The sequence below is a fragment of the Mastigoproctus giganteus genome, chromosome 5 (genome assembly GCF_048544385.1).
Source record: "Mastigoproctus giganteus isolate SK-2022 chromosome 5, ASM4854438v1, whole genome shotgun sequence".
Lineage (NCBI taxonomy): Eukaryota > Metazoa > Arthropoda > Arachnida > Uropygi > Thelyphonidae > Mastigoproctus > Mastigoproctus giganteus.
Genome location: NC_143579.1, coordinates 66,919,054 through 66,935,720, shown reverse-complemented (window position 1 = coordinate 66,935,720; position 16,667 = coordinate 66,919,054). Strand labels below are relative to the sequence as shown.

At 36.3% G+C, this 16,667-nt stretch overlaps 1 protein-coding gene across 2 annotated transcripts in view; it reads right to left on the bottom strand.

The window, feature by feature from the left end:
• The window catches only part of LOC150085462 (uncharacterized), a 201,861-nt gene that overhangs the window by 126,015 nt on the left and 59,179 nt on the right, over positions 1 to 16,667 (bottom strand). For both annotated transcript variants that reach the window (XM_090374046.1, XM_090374047.1), the window contains exon 5: positions 16,468 to 16,666. In XM_090374046.1, coding sequence (XP_090230172.1) covers positions 16,468 to 16,666 — 199 coding nt within the window. The remainder of the gene's footprint in view (positions 1 to 16,467; position 16,667) is intronic.

Below are 16,667 nucleotides of genomic sequence, written 5' to 3'. Positions count from 1 at the left end.
GGTTGTGCAGAGTCTAAAACAAGAGGGGAAGGTTCTGTTCTTTTGCTAAGTGAAGAAATACTTTAATGGTGCATGTGATTACAAGAGTGCACAAGTACCCATTTAAAAATGATATTCTTGCAAATGCAGAGATAGCACAAATTTCATCAGTTGGCAGTGCATTATTTTCCAATTTGAAATTTTTTGTGGACAAGTTTCCAGTACTTCTTGGTGACGTAAAAGATAAAGAAATAAGTGGAGCAATAGACATTTCTCAGTATCAGTTCTGTCAGTTTTAATGCAAGAACTTATCAGATGCTATTACAAAAGGAGGAACTGATGTATAGAGGTCTTTAGTCAGGGAACTGACAAAAACATGGAACCGCAAAGTATAACACATTTTCCCAATATTCTCTCAGATTCAGCAGCGCTAAGTCTGAGAGAATATTCAGCAAAGTTAGAAAACAAAAACTGTGTTCAATCTTCATTTGGTGAAACTTTGGAACTAGACATCAGGGCCACTCTTATGAACTAAACTTTGTAATTAAGAGTGCTTGGCTTGTTTAAAATTTTAGTAGTAGTTCATCATTGTTAGGCTTATCTTTTATTTCAGATTTTCTTAAAATATCTATATAGATGTAATTGTAATTTTCTATCCTGCTGTTTAAAACTCCTATCATTAATTTCTACTTCTCTTTCTAACGTATTAAAGAACTCATCTATTTTATATTTTTCAACTTTCAGCTAGACTATATGCACAGACAAATATTATTAAACCAACTTTTCACAGACAAATATTATTAACCAACTTTTAATCAAAATTTTTGACCACTTAATTCTATTGGATAATGTCTCCCAGTCAATAAAATTGTCTTCCAAACTAATTTTAAAAGTTACTGCTGATTTCTTTGCAGTTTATGTACTACATGCTGATATCTTACTTGTTATTTAAGATTCAAAACTTGATGGTGCCTCTCTTTATGGTCCAGTAACATATTTAGCACTCTGTATACCTGGATTCCCCAATAAGCACAGTTGCAGACCTTGTTGACCAGGCAATTTACCAATATTAGTAAAACCACAGACTTTTGCTGCACCAGCAAAAAAAAAGAAAAAGAAAAAAAAGTAGATAAGAAAATATAAATAATGTGCTTTCTTCCTCTTCCACTATGGATTGCTAGTCCCCAAGCATAACATGCAATTTGCTGCATTAAAACATAGCTGCCACTTTTCTGATCTTTATGTCACCTGACAACATGCCCTCTATCTCTTCGTCAATGTCATTTATGAAAATGAACTATGGATTTATTTACAACCAGATCATGAGTAACTAGGTAAAAATAGATTACCAGGTTAGTTAAACATGATTTTCCTTTAACAAAACCATGTTGCATGTCCTTCAGAATGCACATTTCTATCTAGATGTATGAACTGCAACCATGGTCATTGCCTCTAAGACTTTCCCTTCCACTGAAATCAGACTAACCAGTCTGCAGTTACTGACTTCATTCTTAGAACCGCCTTTCTGTATTGGAAATATGTTGGCACTTCTCCAATCCAGAGGAATCTCTCTCTCAAGTCCAATGACACTCTCATAACACTAGCCAACAAAAAATATTTTTTGTCATACCTCAGCAATGAAAATATGTGATTCTGGAGGAAATAAACGTGCTGATTCTGGAGGAAATAACGTGCTGATTCTGAAAATCATCACAAAAAAAGTCTCTATCATACACCAATTTAATATTAAAATAAAAGGATATACAGTGGCGTACAAAAAACCTGATTCACCTTAAAAAAAGTAACATTTGTAGTGAATTGTATAAGATATTGTTTGATTACAGTCATTTTGTTTGTCACAAAGCAAAGGTATTGCATCAGCCATTTCTATAAATACTGCATTGGAAGGGTACACGTGCTCATTAGATCCTGTTTTGTGGAAGTGTTGTTGTTGTTGTTATTTGGTTTTTAGGAGCATTAGGCAACTAAGGCCATATTGCTCCGGGATATGCGGTGGTCATTCCCTGAATGACCTTTCCGCATCCTCCGTATTTGGTGGTGACGGGCTCGAACCCCGGTCTAATCAAGAAGCGTGTGCTACGCACTGCTGCTCCTTCCCACCTGGCTATGGAGGCGCCTTGTGGAGGGGTAAGCATGGCTCCATATGTTCAATTGACACCAAGAAAAAAAAAGTGTAGCTGTTGCTCTGTCCCAGGAAGGGCTTTCTATGCATGCTATTGCTGATAAAATAGGCTGCCACCAGTCAATGGTATCCCAGGTGTGAAATTAAAGCGTGAAACCGGTGATGTGAAGAGAAGACCTGGATCAGGCAGTAAGAGAATGACTACGGCTTCCCAAGATCGATATTTGGAACGGCTATGCCATACTAGTGCTCCTGATCTAAAACTGGACTTTAAGATGGCCTCTGGTGTTGAAACAACTATCCAAAGACGGCTTTCGGAACGTGATCTGCATGCCTATCAGCCCAAGAAGAAGCCTTTGTTGACCCAACAAATGAGGAAGAAGCAACTTGCTTAGGCTAAAATGCATGTTTCATGGACAAGAGAGCAATGGGACACCGTCATCTTTTCTGACGAATCAAAATTCAACCTGCATGGCTCGGATTGGAAGTGATATGTCAGAAGACGAAAATCTGACGCATACCATCCTGACTGCATAGTTCCCCACTGGTCAGAGGACATAACAAGCAAAGGGGTGACCTGAATTAAGTTTATTAACAGAACGGTGAATGCAGAAACCTACACTGCTGTCTTGGAGGAGTGCCTGAAACCCATTATTAGGGATTACCACACAGACATCCAAAACTGCATTTTTCAACAGGACTCAGCACCTTGCCACACAGCAAAACTGGTAAGTTTTATGCTATTTAGATTTAATGATGAGTTTGTCGTCTTGTCTCACAAGGCTTAAAACATACTTACATCAATGTTTTCTCTCGTTTTTCTCCCTTAAGGTGCAGTCATATCTCAAATGCTGACATTACAGTGTTGGACTGGCCCAGTAACAATTCAGGTTTGAACCCTATTGAAAATTTCTGGTACTCTAATGCATTAAGGACTTATGCCTCAAGCTGCGAAAAAGTTAGACTATGTATATTTCAGTGCACTTGAATCATTTATACACAGCCTTAGCAAATTTGCAATAGCGGCATCATTTAAGTTACATCTCATGTTGTGAATACCTTCATGACAAGTTGCCATGAAGTAAATTTCTGGTACATAATGTCGTCTAAAATTGCTCAGAAGAAGCCAACAAGTAAGATTCAGCTGCAGGAAAGCATTGTAAGGGTGTGGTACCATGAAATTGGGAAACCATATATTCAGAAGTTGATTATTTCATTCATTTTCTTCTCTATGCCATTTTCTTTCTTTCATTCATTTTCATTCTCTATGCCAGATCATTGCAAGGCTGTAATTGCAGCTCGAGGAGGAACAACAAAATATTGAGGACTTATTTTGCTGATTTACAGTACATAATACTATTACGTTAACTTTTCATTTCAGTTTGTACACATAAATGCAATAAAATGTATGTTTGGTTGTCATGATTGCCATTTGCATGATTTCTCATATTTCCATTAATTAGCATTTTACCCTTTGGGAATATATTTATGGCAATTAGGTATATCAGGTGGAGTCTTTTTATTGGATTTCATTCACAGAGATATATATATCCCATCTAAAAATGCATTTCGAACATTTCTGCAACCCACAATGCAGCGCAAAACACATTATTTGCAAAATTCACAAGTGATGCAGTTTTTTGTCTGCCACTGTATATATATATATATATGTGTATAATTCAAGTTTGAAATACAAGTGTAAAAATATATTATATGTTCTCTGTAACTCATTTAACTTTGGAAAAAATATCATAAATCATAGTGAAATAGTTATATTTCAATAATATATAATCAGTACACCTGTAATTGTCCTTAAAAATGTTTGCTACTACGGGATTTACTACTAGTAGGATCTACTACTAGTTTGCTACTAAATATTTGCTACTCTTGTATTCCTGCTTACTCTCCCTCACAAGGAACCAGCAGTAATCCCCCATCTTAACAGGATACCAGCAACCTTGGTACCACTTTTACATCGCAGAAATATCTTGATGAAACTGCTTCCCTTGTTCATCACTCACATCTCCCAGATTTTTGGGGGGAAAATTCAAGATGGGAATGAAGAAAATGAATTTTCAACGACATTCAACAGCCTATGTTTTTGTGGCACTCAAGTAAATTAGACACCAACATTTCATTGTTTTCTTCTTTTCTATTACTGCCTTAAATGTTCGCCAAGCTGCCAATTCAACATCCTTTAACTGGATTTCAACATATTGTCTTTCAGGAGTTTCCTAATTTGGGATCCTACGAAAATTTCTTCCTTAAGTTTGGCATATATTAAATTAGGAAACACTTCTCAAGTATACAAATCTGATACCTTCTTTATCTAATCGCTTCATGAAATTTTTCATCAATCCAAGTTTGATCTGCACAGGTGGAAGAAGAACCTTGTTTGATTGCACTAAAGGAATATTTTACATTACATTGTCCTGGTGTGAACTCATCCCACTTGTCCCAATGTTGCACAACATAATGTTCTTCCGTTGCGTGGCTGTCCCACAAACACAAAATACATTTTGTGACATTTTAATGGATGAATTTAATCATGAAAAATGTGTGGATTTTGAGTTGAACTTTGGCCCTCTTCCAAATAAACTAAAAGGGGTATTAATTTTAAATGGCCCGCAGCGTTACCACCCAACAATAAAGTCAACCGATCCTTCGCCGCTTTGAAACTTGGCATGTTTTTTGTTCTTTCAATATGAAACTTCTTTTAGGCATTCGTTTCCACAAAAGTCCTGCTTCATCTATGTTAAAAAACTTGTTGAGAAGTATAACACATAATACCCCTCTTCAATAATTTTAACAAGTTCTTTTTTGAAAGTTTCGGCTCCTTAATCTGCACTAGCGGCTTCTCCCAGGATTTTAAATCTATTCTACCAGTTTTAAATGGTTCCACATTTTTTTTTAGGCGAGTTTTCTTCAGATCATCGTATTGGCTAATCTCTTTCTCTCTCTTTTTTTAATATTTAATTTAACTGAATTCTGCATTGGAATATTATCTTCAAAAAAATTAGTCTTTCCATTTCAATCCTAATAGCCGGTCTAGTCCTAGTTGCTTGCAGTGGAACAGCTATCTTTCCCGCTGCTAAAATTAATTCTTTATTTTTTCATAATTGTTCTTACAGTTAAATTTGCGAGTCCTAAATTATGGCACACATCCGCTTGTCGTTGACCGGAATCGATTCGCTTCAAAACGTCTAATTTAATTTTCAAATTCAGTCTTTTTCTTACATTTATAGTCTTCGTACTGCACCCAAACGTTGTTGCATTTTCATTCCTGTCGGTCATTATTAGCTCTTCGAAAATATAACTGCGTTGGTTGAATTAATTATGATACAATGTTCAAGTAAACTGTCCGTTACGCACAATGTCTAATACTGTACTGAGTGATGACTAGACTTCGGATAAATGCATATAACGCAAATATTACAAGCAATATATTTGATCATTTTTTAAAATGTTGATCTCGGAACTACGTAACAAGTGACTGTACTGAAATTGGCGTGAGAGAAAATTTCACTGAGCGTGGGAAAATTGCTCAAGTCGGCGTGGGAAACGTTTTAATGCTGTTTTGCTATTCATTTTCAAGCTATCGACTTCATCAAATGAAACGATTTCGTTAAATATGTCAAAAATGTAATCTGTAAAAGAGCGTTATAGTGATCTGTGACAGCGTTATAGTCAGATACGGGTTATAATATGAGAACAGCGTTATAGCGAATCAGCGTAAAGCGAACCGCGTTATAACGGGGGCCTGCTGTACAATATTTTAGTATCATAGTAAAAAGAATTACAATCTTAATATAAAAGGAGACATAAAAACCATTAACTTTTTAATAAATTAATCTAATTTAAAGAAAGAATTCAATGTTGTCTGCACAGTTTTTTTTGTCCTATATGCATTTTTAATTACAGCACAGACATTATCAAATGCAATAGCTGTTTCTTTATCAAAAAATAGAGAATGTGTTGGCCTGCAGTAATGCAGGCCAACACATTCTCTACGTTCAATTTAATTTGGGCATCTTTTTTAGATGGCAGTGTGTGCTTCTTCACTTTTGCTGTCACTGGTGGCAAAAACATCATCGTTTTGAATGGTGCTCAGCAGCTCTTCTGGCGTTGGCATTGCTGTGGTAGCAACTTCATCATCCCCCTTCACAAACTCTTCAAATTCACCAACAAAATCCATATGCTCCTTCAAATTCCTCAATGTTGCTATCACATTTGTCCTGCAGGACCATGTTTTTCGATGATATTCTCTCCAAATTACACTTGATGTAACACTGTCCCAAGCAATAACAACATTACAGATAGCATCCAAGACATTCCAATTTGGCTGAAAATTGTTCCCTCCTTCTATGTTGCGGTGGGCTCTCTTGTGGTTTTAAATAATGCCTTGATCCAATGACTGCATAAAACTTGTGGTACTGGGAGGTAAAACAACAGCCACATATTTGTCAACTAAGTGTCTTGGCCTAGAATCATCAAAATGTTCATTTTTTCTGAAGCCATTCTTCTGTCCACTTTTGATAACCAATATTGAAAAATTTTGACTGTAAGCCAAGCACTTCTATTGGCCTCATAGGGAAGTCAGTTAACTCTTTTAAAACATCTTAGCTCGGAAAACATACCAATCACAAGTGGGTATAGTTTTGCACTGCCATCTGAATTGCATCATAACAAAACAGCGAGCCTTTGTTTACTTAATTTCCCACCATGACAAGACTCTCCTCTAACAGCAAATTATAAAATAAACACATCTCGTCAAGATTATTTTTCAAGAATGGACCGTACAGAACACAACCAGTCTGTAGCCATTTCTTTGTCGACTAATCCAGACTCGCCGCACACATTTTGCGAAACCAAGTTATTCCTGTTTATCAATCTTTGGAGCCAGCCATTGCTGCATTTGAAGTCACTAATTCCATGTTGCTGAGCTAAATAATTTGCCTTTTCTTGCAAAATCGGACCTGATATTGGAAAATTAGATGCACACATTTGATGGTAACACTCAAAGTTCTGTTTCAAGCTCCTCGCGTTTTGTGCCACAAATTCATTTCCTGTTTTTTTATTGCTGCTCCAGTGTCACACACTTCAAGTATTTTTCAGTTTTTCAGTATTGTATATAAAGTAGGTAAAGGGATGTTGTATTCCTTTGTAACGTCCATTTTACTTCGATCCATCCCATCAGCCTCTTGTATAATTTTCAGTTTAATTTCCAGGCTTTATTCCAGCCAGATAAGATTTAATATAAAGAAATTTTAAATTAATTTAAAAACGAGTTCCAAAAACGACATCAGTTCAGATAAAATAGCGCAAAAAATAGATTACTGGATACTGTAGCAAAAGACTCTTTGAACTGGCGTAACAATTGCGACTGACCTTAATCCCGTGGAGAGCAAGGGAGTTTATGAAAACAACTTAGAAAAACTGTTTTTATTTTTTTGTTAATTTAACAGCTCATCCTTCACAAAGATGTTTTTCAGAGTGCACTTAAGTTGCAGCTACCATAAACTGGTTTTGTTTACACAAAAGTAATTTCTAACAAGTCAGTACCATCCTTCAGGAAGCAGGGAACTGGGTGGCCAGACACAATAACAGGGGCAATAATTGGACAGCAGTGCCCAAGATTTGTATTAAATATACAAAATAACAATATTTATTTCTCACAGGGCAAAAATGAACTTTGTAATAAATATTAACCAAATTTTGTAATAACCAAATATATTTACATACAAAAGCCTATCCGTTCGCAGGAGAATGGTATGTGCTTCATATAAACAAGTACTTTATATAAACCCAGTTTGTATTAATGAGATTTTACTGTAGGGACTTGTCATATAATTTACAATCCTCTGGTCTGCAGATTACTCTCACTGTCATTATATCTTTGCTTCCAACTAACTCGCACCACAGATTCTATGCTGGGGCATAACTTCTGACTTGGCAAAAGTTCTTCGGTTCAGGCTGCTTTTGATAAGAAGTATGACCCCATTAGCTCTTCTACCTTCCTTATATTTCCTAAATACATTATACATAAATGGAACTCATCATCCCCCATTTTCCAGGTGACACACGTTCCTGTTAGCCCTATTATGTCAGCATTAGTTGTCCTAACCAGGTATTTGAATACCTGGTTAGGACAACTAATGCTGACATAATAATTTAAGTTTGCTTAAAAGCATTTTGTTGACAACACTCCTGACTAAGCATTTAAAATGCTTTTAACACAGTTAAGACTGTGTAATAAATATTAACCATAATATTTAAGTTAAGACTAAGCATTTTAACTATAGTTTGCTATCCTGACACACCCTTTGAAGTTATTTAAGCTTGTTTCTTAGTTTATATTCCTGCTCATTTGAAACATTGCCATCAGAAAATCTTACCAATAGTGGCTGTTTTGGCAACAAACAAGGATTTTTAAGATGCATGCAAGCATTACTTTGGCCCATATTATCAGATAAATGGGGATCTATATTACTCTCTCCCACCCTGACTAGCAGTTTTCCTGAACCCCTAAAGTTTTCTCAATGATACTCGCAAAAATCCTTGCACCACCTTTGTTCAAATTAATACCGCCACTATAAAATAGATTCCTTCTACCTACATGTGTGTGCTATGCTGATAAATTTCCCTTCCCTTCCCTAGAGCCTTGCAGGTTCCCTCAAGTTTTGAGTTAATCCGTAAGGCTTTCAGCACAAAATCCCTCCTATGAGTCTGGGCAGAATTGCAGACACAACAGGAGGAATTATAGTCTCGAGTTCTGGCACAGCAAAAGCTTTAATATCCCTAATTTGGCTGACTTATAATCATATTGGCAGCTCATCCTTTTTTGATCAGTAATTGTATAGTTGGCTGCTTACTAACACGAAACCACAAGAAGCAAAGAGTGGTCAGGACCCCAATCAGTTTCCAAACCAAGTAAAGTTTAGATGCTGCTGGGAGCAGGGATGCCTCGGACCTTTAGTAATTCATATGCACACATAGGGTGCTTCAAAATTGCACGAAAAATTGTGTGTGAGCAACAAGTTGCTTACACGTGTTATCTGAAATTGGTGCATTAGCTGATGTATGCAGAGGTGTCTGCTACAGAAAGTAGTTCCTCTTTATTTCCATGATTAAGTATACAATGTACTTTTTGTTTCAATTATTATTATTGCTATAAATGTTTTTTTTTTCTTTGATTATTTATTTATTTTTTTTTAATTATTTATTTATTGGACAAAAAAATACATGCAAGTGCAATAAGTGCAAATTGATGGGTTTTAAATTTCAAGCTCTTAATGGTTCTAACTGGAAAAAGGAAATGACTATTAGTTTAATGTTAATATTTTATGACCCTTCGTTTTGTTTTGTTTTTCATTTTCAGAGAATACATTTTTTTGTTCTTTTTAAATAAAGTCAAAAAACAGTATTTTTTAAATATTCATATTTTTGATTAAAAAATTATATAAAATAAGTAGTGCAATCAATTAAGGAAAGAAGAAATATTGGTATACTAGAAGCAGAATTTCAAACAACCAAAGAACATTTTCCAGATTTAAAAAAAAAAAAAAAAAAAAAAGTTGGCACCTATCAGATTTTGTGCAACCGCATTTGTTATAAACAGTAGCATAACTGGTGAGATTAAGAATTTCTTCAGTCTCCAATGGAATTTGAAACCCAGACTTTCCAAATGAGTCGCAAGTGGTAAAACCTCTACCATCATAGAGAACATCTTTTACTCAATCTGGAGTAATAATACAAGAGACTAATTAGCAGGTGCAGTAATTATATAACACTTGCAAACTAAAGGAAATATTCAGGCTATGTTATTGTTTGCACATGTTGACATAACTACAGTCGAAGGTCTTTATAAGCAACTACAGTAAACCCCCGCGAATAGCGGGGGTTACGTTCCTGAGAAATGCCATGAATACCGAAAACGCGAATACTGAGTTATGACTCTAAGAAAAACTAGTCTAAAATTTTGTCTATATATGTATTATATGTACCTTCATAATATGACTATGTACATAGACAGTACAGTACATAGTGAAATGCAAGCATATGGCATCAAAATGAAAATAAGAAACAATTTAATATTAAATGTAATATTTATTAGAAATTTCAAACCAGCGCCTTTGCTAACTAAAATAACTTATCCGCCAGTGCTATCACGAGTTTTGCTAAAGTGTTGATAAAGGAGTTTTGCCTTTTTGCGAATAATGAGTGAACTTAACGGAATTTTATTTTCAGTTCGGTCTTCAATCCACAGATTTAAAGCTTTTCCATTTTTTTTCTAATTTAACATCATGAGTTACAGAGCAAATTTTTGAAGCAATTAGCGCGTTTTCACCAACACTATGGCGGATTTTTTCTTCCAATTTTTTGATTGATCGTACCGTTGACTCATTGATTTTATAATGTTTTCCCACTGAGGAGACACTTTCACCATTAGAAATTTTGTCTAATAACTCAATTTTATTCGCTAATGTCATCACCTTCTTTGAAATTTTCACATTTCTCTTTTTATTCGTAGCCATATTTTTGTAGGGGTTAGAAAGAACTTGTCCAGATAAAGTCACTTTCTTCCGTTAACACACTCGAAAAAGTCTGTTTTACACTGCAAAATGGTAGATTTATCAATTTTGAAAGCATATCAATTTATAAATAGATAAATTTATTCAATTTTAAAAGCATATAAATTAAAAACAAAAGATGAAACCTTCCATGGCAAGCGCATAACACATACCGAACAAGGATTAGCGAGAAACATCCACGCTCGTGATTTTGTCACCCTACTCTCCTCCCACCCACTGAGCGCTGTTTTGACCGGGAAAGATAATTTTAGTCACGCCCGTGTCTTTTTATGGTGGAAAATCTTCACAGGGCTTTAAAATTTTATATTAAATCAGCGACCGCAAATACGTGAAACCGCGAATACAGATACCGCGAATAACGGGGGTTTACTGTATATCCACTCAACAACGTCATCAACCTTTGCCCCTGGCAGACATACCCTGGTCCTGTTCCACCTATTCTTTTTACAAAGCATGTTCCCCGTTTCCCTGACAATAGAGTCACCAACAACTACTAGTTCCTGTGGGACCAGCGCATTCTGCCTTGGGGGTTGCTGCTGTGTCGCGTGATGACCAAGTGCAGGTTCTGGTGTTGATGTGGGCAGCTGAGAGCTTGATGGGCCCCTCAATTTAGATCCTTCAAGAGCATCCACCCTGTCCTTCAAGCTCTCATATAAGCCCATAACAACGCTGAGTTGTCGCCTGATTTCCTTACATCGCGCACACACAGACACATTCCCCATGGTAATATCATGTTCTGTTCGAGAGAATTCGGCACAAATTTCACAAGTTGCACATTTTTTTAGGCTGTGATGCGTTGGAGAATCGCCCCTCAATTCTCCCCTAAGTCACAGCACTCCTACCACTTTGTGCCCGTTGCTTTGCTGCTCTAGTTTGGGGCATGATATTTTAAATTAATAAGATCAATAAATTCAATTAATTAAATGTCAATACTACGCTATCTAATAGAAACAGTGATGTGTATTATACTATATAACTATATGTTAGAGCTACCTAGTTAACACAATTAAAAATTTGAATTCCCTACCACTCTATACAAAAACAATGGCTGCAAAAGAAGTGCATCCAGTTGATATAGATGAACAGTGCACTGCTGAGTCAGTTTGGTATGACATAACCACTGCAAAAGCAAAAATAAGAGTAGGAGTGTGTTATAGGCCTAATGACTCGAATGAGTACAATGAACAATCGTACAGAGAAATAGAGTGGGCTAGTAAATCAGAATGTCTTATAATGGGGACTTTAACTTCCCAGATATTGACTGCAACTTGTGGGTTGGTCACTCACACACTAGTCGGACTTTTGTGGATTTATTGGATGATTGTTTTCTGCAGCAGCAGCATGTTCGAGAGGCAACCAGAGAGAGAGAGTAATCTCTCTCTCTGGTTGAGAAAGAGAGAGTAGCCCATCTGCCCAAATTATCTAGATCCTGTTGCAGTAGCACACTGCCATTACTGTCATTAACAACCCTGCCAACCTTTGTATCATCTGCAAACTTCGACACTAAGCCTGATATAGCTTCATCAATATCATTGATAAATATACAAAATAACAGAGGACCCAACACCGAACCCTGTGGGACTCCACTAATAACATTAGTCCACAAAGAGCAGCACCCATTAATTACCACCCTCTGTCTTCTCCCACTCAACCATCCTTTTATCCATTGTAGCACCTTACCCTTAATACCATTCTGGTCCAATTTGTACAATAGTCTTCCATGTGCAACAGTCTTGCCTTGATGTTGATGGCTAGTTATTTAGTTAGTTATTTGGTTTTTAGGAGCATTAGCAACTAAGGCCATATTGCTCCGGGATATGCGGTGGTCATTCCCGGACCTTTCCACATCCTTCGCATTTGGTGGTGACGGGCTTGAACCCCGGTCTAATCAAGAAGCATGTGCTACGCACTGCTCCTTCCCACCTGGGATGTTGATGGCTGTTGAATAGTAGCACTACTTGCAGTTGAAGGCTGCTGAATGGTAGGGCTACTTGCTGTTGAAGGTTATGGTGATTGTGGCACTTTCTTAAAATAAGACAACAAATAAATCTGCCTTATTGACTGACGCTTCCTTTCAGAAAGGATAGATATCATGCTCTGTAGCATGCTATACCATTTAATAGTATTTTACCCGCTGTAGAACTTCTTTCAAAATTGGCATCAATCCTCTCAAAGCCTGCCAATACTGTATCAAGTAAGCCAACGTAGTGTTCTAAATCTTTCATTGTCATTTCAGCAATGCTCTCTGTATCTTCGTCAGCAGTAGATTCCATCTCAAGAAGTAACCTTCTTTGTTCATCTACCAAAAGCAGTCCTCATCCGTTAAAGACCAATAATGAGATGCCAGCAATTCAGCCACATCTTCAGGCTCCATTTCCAGTTCTCTTGCCATTTCCACCACATTTGCAGTAACTTCCTCTACTGAAGTCTCGAAGAAATCCAGAAGGCTTTCAATTTATTTTGCCTGGGTCCATCAGAGGTATCACTACCTAAGGCAGCTATAGCCTTAACAAATGTCCATCTTAAATAACAGGACTTGAAAGCAGCAATTACTCCTTGATCCATGGGCTGCAGAATAGATGCGTTAGCAGGCAGGAAAACAATATTAATCTCCTTATACATCTCCATCAGAGCTCTTGGGTGACCAAGTGCATTGTCACTAATCAGTAATATCTTGAAAGGAATTTTTTTTACTAAGCAGTAGGCCTCGACATTGGAGTTAAAATATTCAGTAAACCATGTAGTAAATAGATCTCCTGTCATCTAGGCTTTGTTGTTCGATTTATAACACACACAGGCAGGTTAGCTTTAGCAGTCCTGAGGGCCCTAGAATCTTCAGAATGGTAGATGAGTTGGCTTCAACTTGCAGTCACCAGCTGCATTTGCCCCTAACAAGAGAGTCAGCCTATCCTTTGCAGCTTTGAAGCCAGGCACTAACTTCTCCTCTCTAGCTAGGAAAGTCCTAGATGGCATCTTCTTCCAATATAGGGCAGTTTTGTCAACATTGAAAATCTGCTACTTAGCGTAGCCACCTTCATCAATTACCTTAGCTAGCTCATCTGGATAGCTTTCTGCAGCTTCTACATCAGCACTAGCTGCTTCACCTTGCACTTTTATGTTGTGGAGATGGCTTCTTTCTTTAAACCTCATGAACCAACCTCTGCTAGCTTCAAACCTCTCTTCTGCAGCTGCCTCACCTCTCTCAGCCTTCATAGAATTGAAGAGAGCTAGAGCCTTGCTCTGGATTAGGCCTTGGCTTAAAGGAACATTGTGGCTGGTTTGATCTTCTATAAAGACCACTAAAGCTTTATCCATATCGGCAATAAGGCTGTCTCACTTTCTCTTCGCTTTCATGTTCACTGGAGTAGCACTTTTTTTTTTATTTCTAGAACCCCTTTGAGCTCATTACCGTGCTAACTGTTTGGAGTGCCAAACCTAGCTTATGGCCTATCTCAGCGTTCAACATGCCTTTCTCACTAAGCTTAATCATTTTTAGCTTTTGATTTAAAGTAAAAGGCTTGTGACTCTTCTTTTCAGTAGCACTACACTTAGGAGCCATTGTACTGTAATTAATAATTACAATAATAATAATAATAACACAAGTAAAAAGTTTGAAAATTTTTTAAAATTGCCAGAATATGACACTGAGACACGAAGTGCACAAATGCTGCAACTAGACTGAGCACAGGTAACAAAATGATACCGGTCAACTTGCTCGATTCAGCTCGGAGTCAGCTGATGTGCACATCACCACTGAAAACCCCCTTAAGAGCAAGGTAAATGCCGAAAATAATAAACATAAATATAATTGAAAGGCACCGTATTAGCGAAGCACTGTAAAGCAAGGTACGCCTTGCTTTACAGTGCTTCCGGATTTTAATGAAAATTGAAATGCAACACATAGCTCAGTTTTTCAAATTTTTGTTGTGATTAATATAATATGCAAATAGTAATAATTATGTAATTTATATATTTAGTAAAATGAGAACAAAATAACATGAGTCAAGCAACAAATTTCGTGTATGAATCAAGAACATTTTGTTATTGTGCACCACCAAAATACCCATTCATTCCTCCAATCAATGGATGGCAACAAACAAAATATGCAGTACTTCAGTTACAATATATGGTGCATGGATAGTTTTTATACATATAACATAATTTTTTATATTATATGCATAAAAAATAAATAATACTAATAATTATTATTAATTTGGATACCACTTCACGAGTCACATATTGCAATGATTATAATCACTGACCAAGGCTTTGAAATATTACCCTGATGTCCTTATTTCTCAAACAGAGCACCCTAACTTCTATTTGTTCAGATCAATGACAAATTATGTGAATGGAATGAAACTTGAAAGCAACAATTATTGGTACTTGTAAATTATTGTTAGAGACCTATGATGCTGCCTTCTATAGCCAAGAGATAACAATGCTAAAAAATTGCTGACATCAGAGAAAACTTTTGTCACTATTACTACTACTTTTTTCAAGGATTAGGCCATGAACTTATCAATCACCCCTTATATGTTATCCCTCACATAATCCATGCATGGATTAAATCTGTATACTACACTATTCAGTGTATAGATGTTTTTGAAAGCCTAATTTGATATGCAATACTGTTTTAGCACTGGTTGAATTACTTGAGTAATTTACTTTTGGACTGTTAATAACGGTTCAAATCTGGAATCTTGAGACAATCAAGAAACAGATTTCTGTACACATTGCAGGATACTGGAATGATGATGACAACAATGTAATCTTAATTCTTGAAATGAAATTCTTTAAGTAAGGTCAGAAGCCTGCAACAGAATTTGCACCTTTCCTTTGGAGTCTCTTTTCCATGTTAGCAACCATGTGCTGTTCTTTTACAACAAAAAAATTACAGGCTTTCTAGATAATTACTTCATATTATTCTATCTGGAGGAAAATGGGGTGGAATATATTTTCCCATAAGATTGGACTTGTAGAATACTGTACACATAGGTTTACCAACTTCCACTTGAATAATAATCAGCTGCTTTCATGCACTGCTTCTTTAAATCAAAATTTATTGTACAAAAGTGATAACAATTTTTTCATCTTGTCAGCAACCTTCAATCATTCCCAAATTTTTCACTATGGATGGCACCCATAAGGGTACCATAAAGATGGTAGTCCACAGAAGCAAAATCTGTACCAATGGCAGAAGGGCTGTCATGGTCTACTGGAGTTTTGCAAGTTTCTCAGGTTTATAGATGTGTATTAGAATGTAAATTATGTTGAAGCATTCATTTTAAAAGCTTCTTTTGTTTCTTTAAGGTGGTAATGTTGAGAGCTGGTTTACTGTCTCAGTTTATATCCAATAAATTACTTCTACCTGTTAGATATTAGTAGTAATGTAAGTAATGACTAACTGCTCTTGTATTATCTTTTAGGAATGTTTGTAGAGAGATTATCCTATCTTGATAGTATAACATTCCATTAAACTTAGTGTAATTTTTGATATAACCAATAAAATTTAAATAATTTTGATCCTTGTTTTCAATGCATTCAGACAGAGAGTCCTATCTGTGAGCAGAAGTAGAAAAGTTAAAGCTTACAGTAATAAAGGTTTAATCTTTTTCTTAAATTAATCAAATTTGTTTTAAATGTGGAGGGATTACTTTCTGGAAAATCAGAAAGTAAGATTCATGCATGCACGAATGCACATATACTCATGCCCAATCATACACAGTTTTATACTTACAAAAACTAACTCACCAAAGTCTGACATTTAGTTGTGGTGGGAGGCTGAGGTGCTGGTGGTTTATGGCTCTTGCGTTTGCTTTGTATAATCACTTTGTTCTTTACAACAAGATTACTGAACGATTTTTGTGTATCGATTCCATTATCACAATGTTGTTCAGGAGGATGGTGGGGAATATCCGGTAAGGCACGATCCTTGGGCGTCCATGAATTCC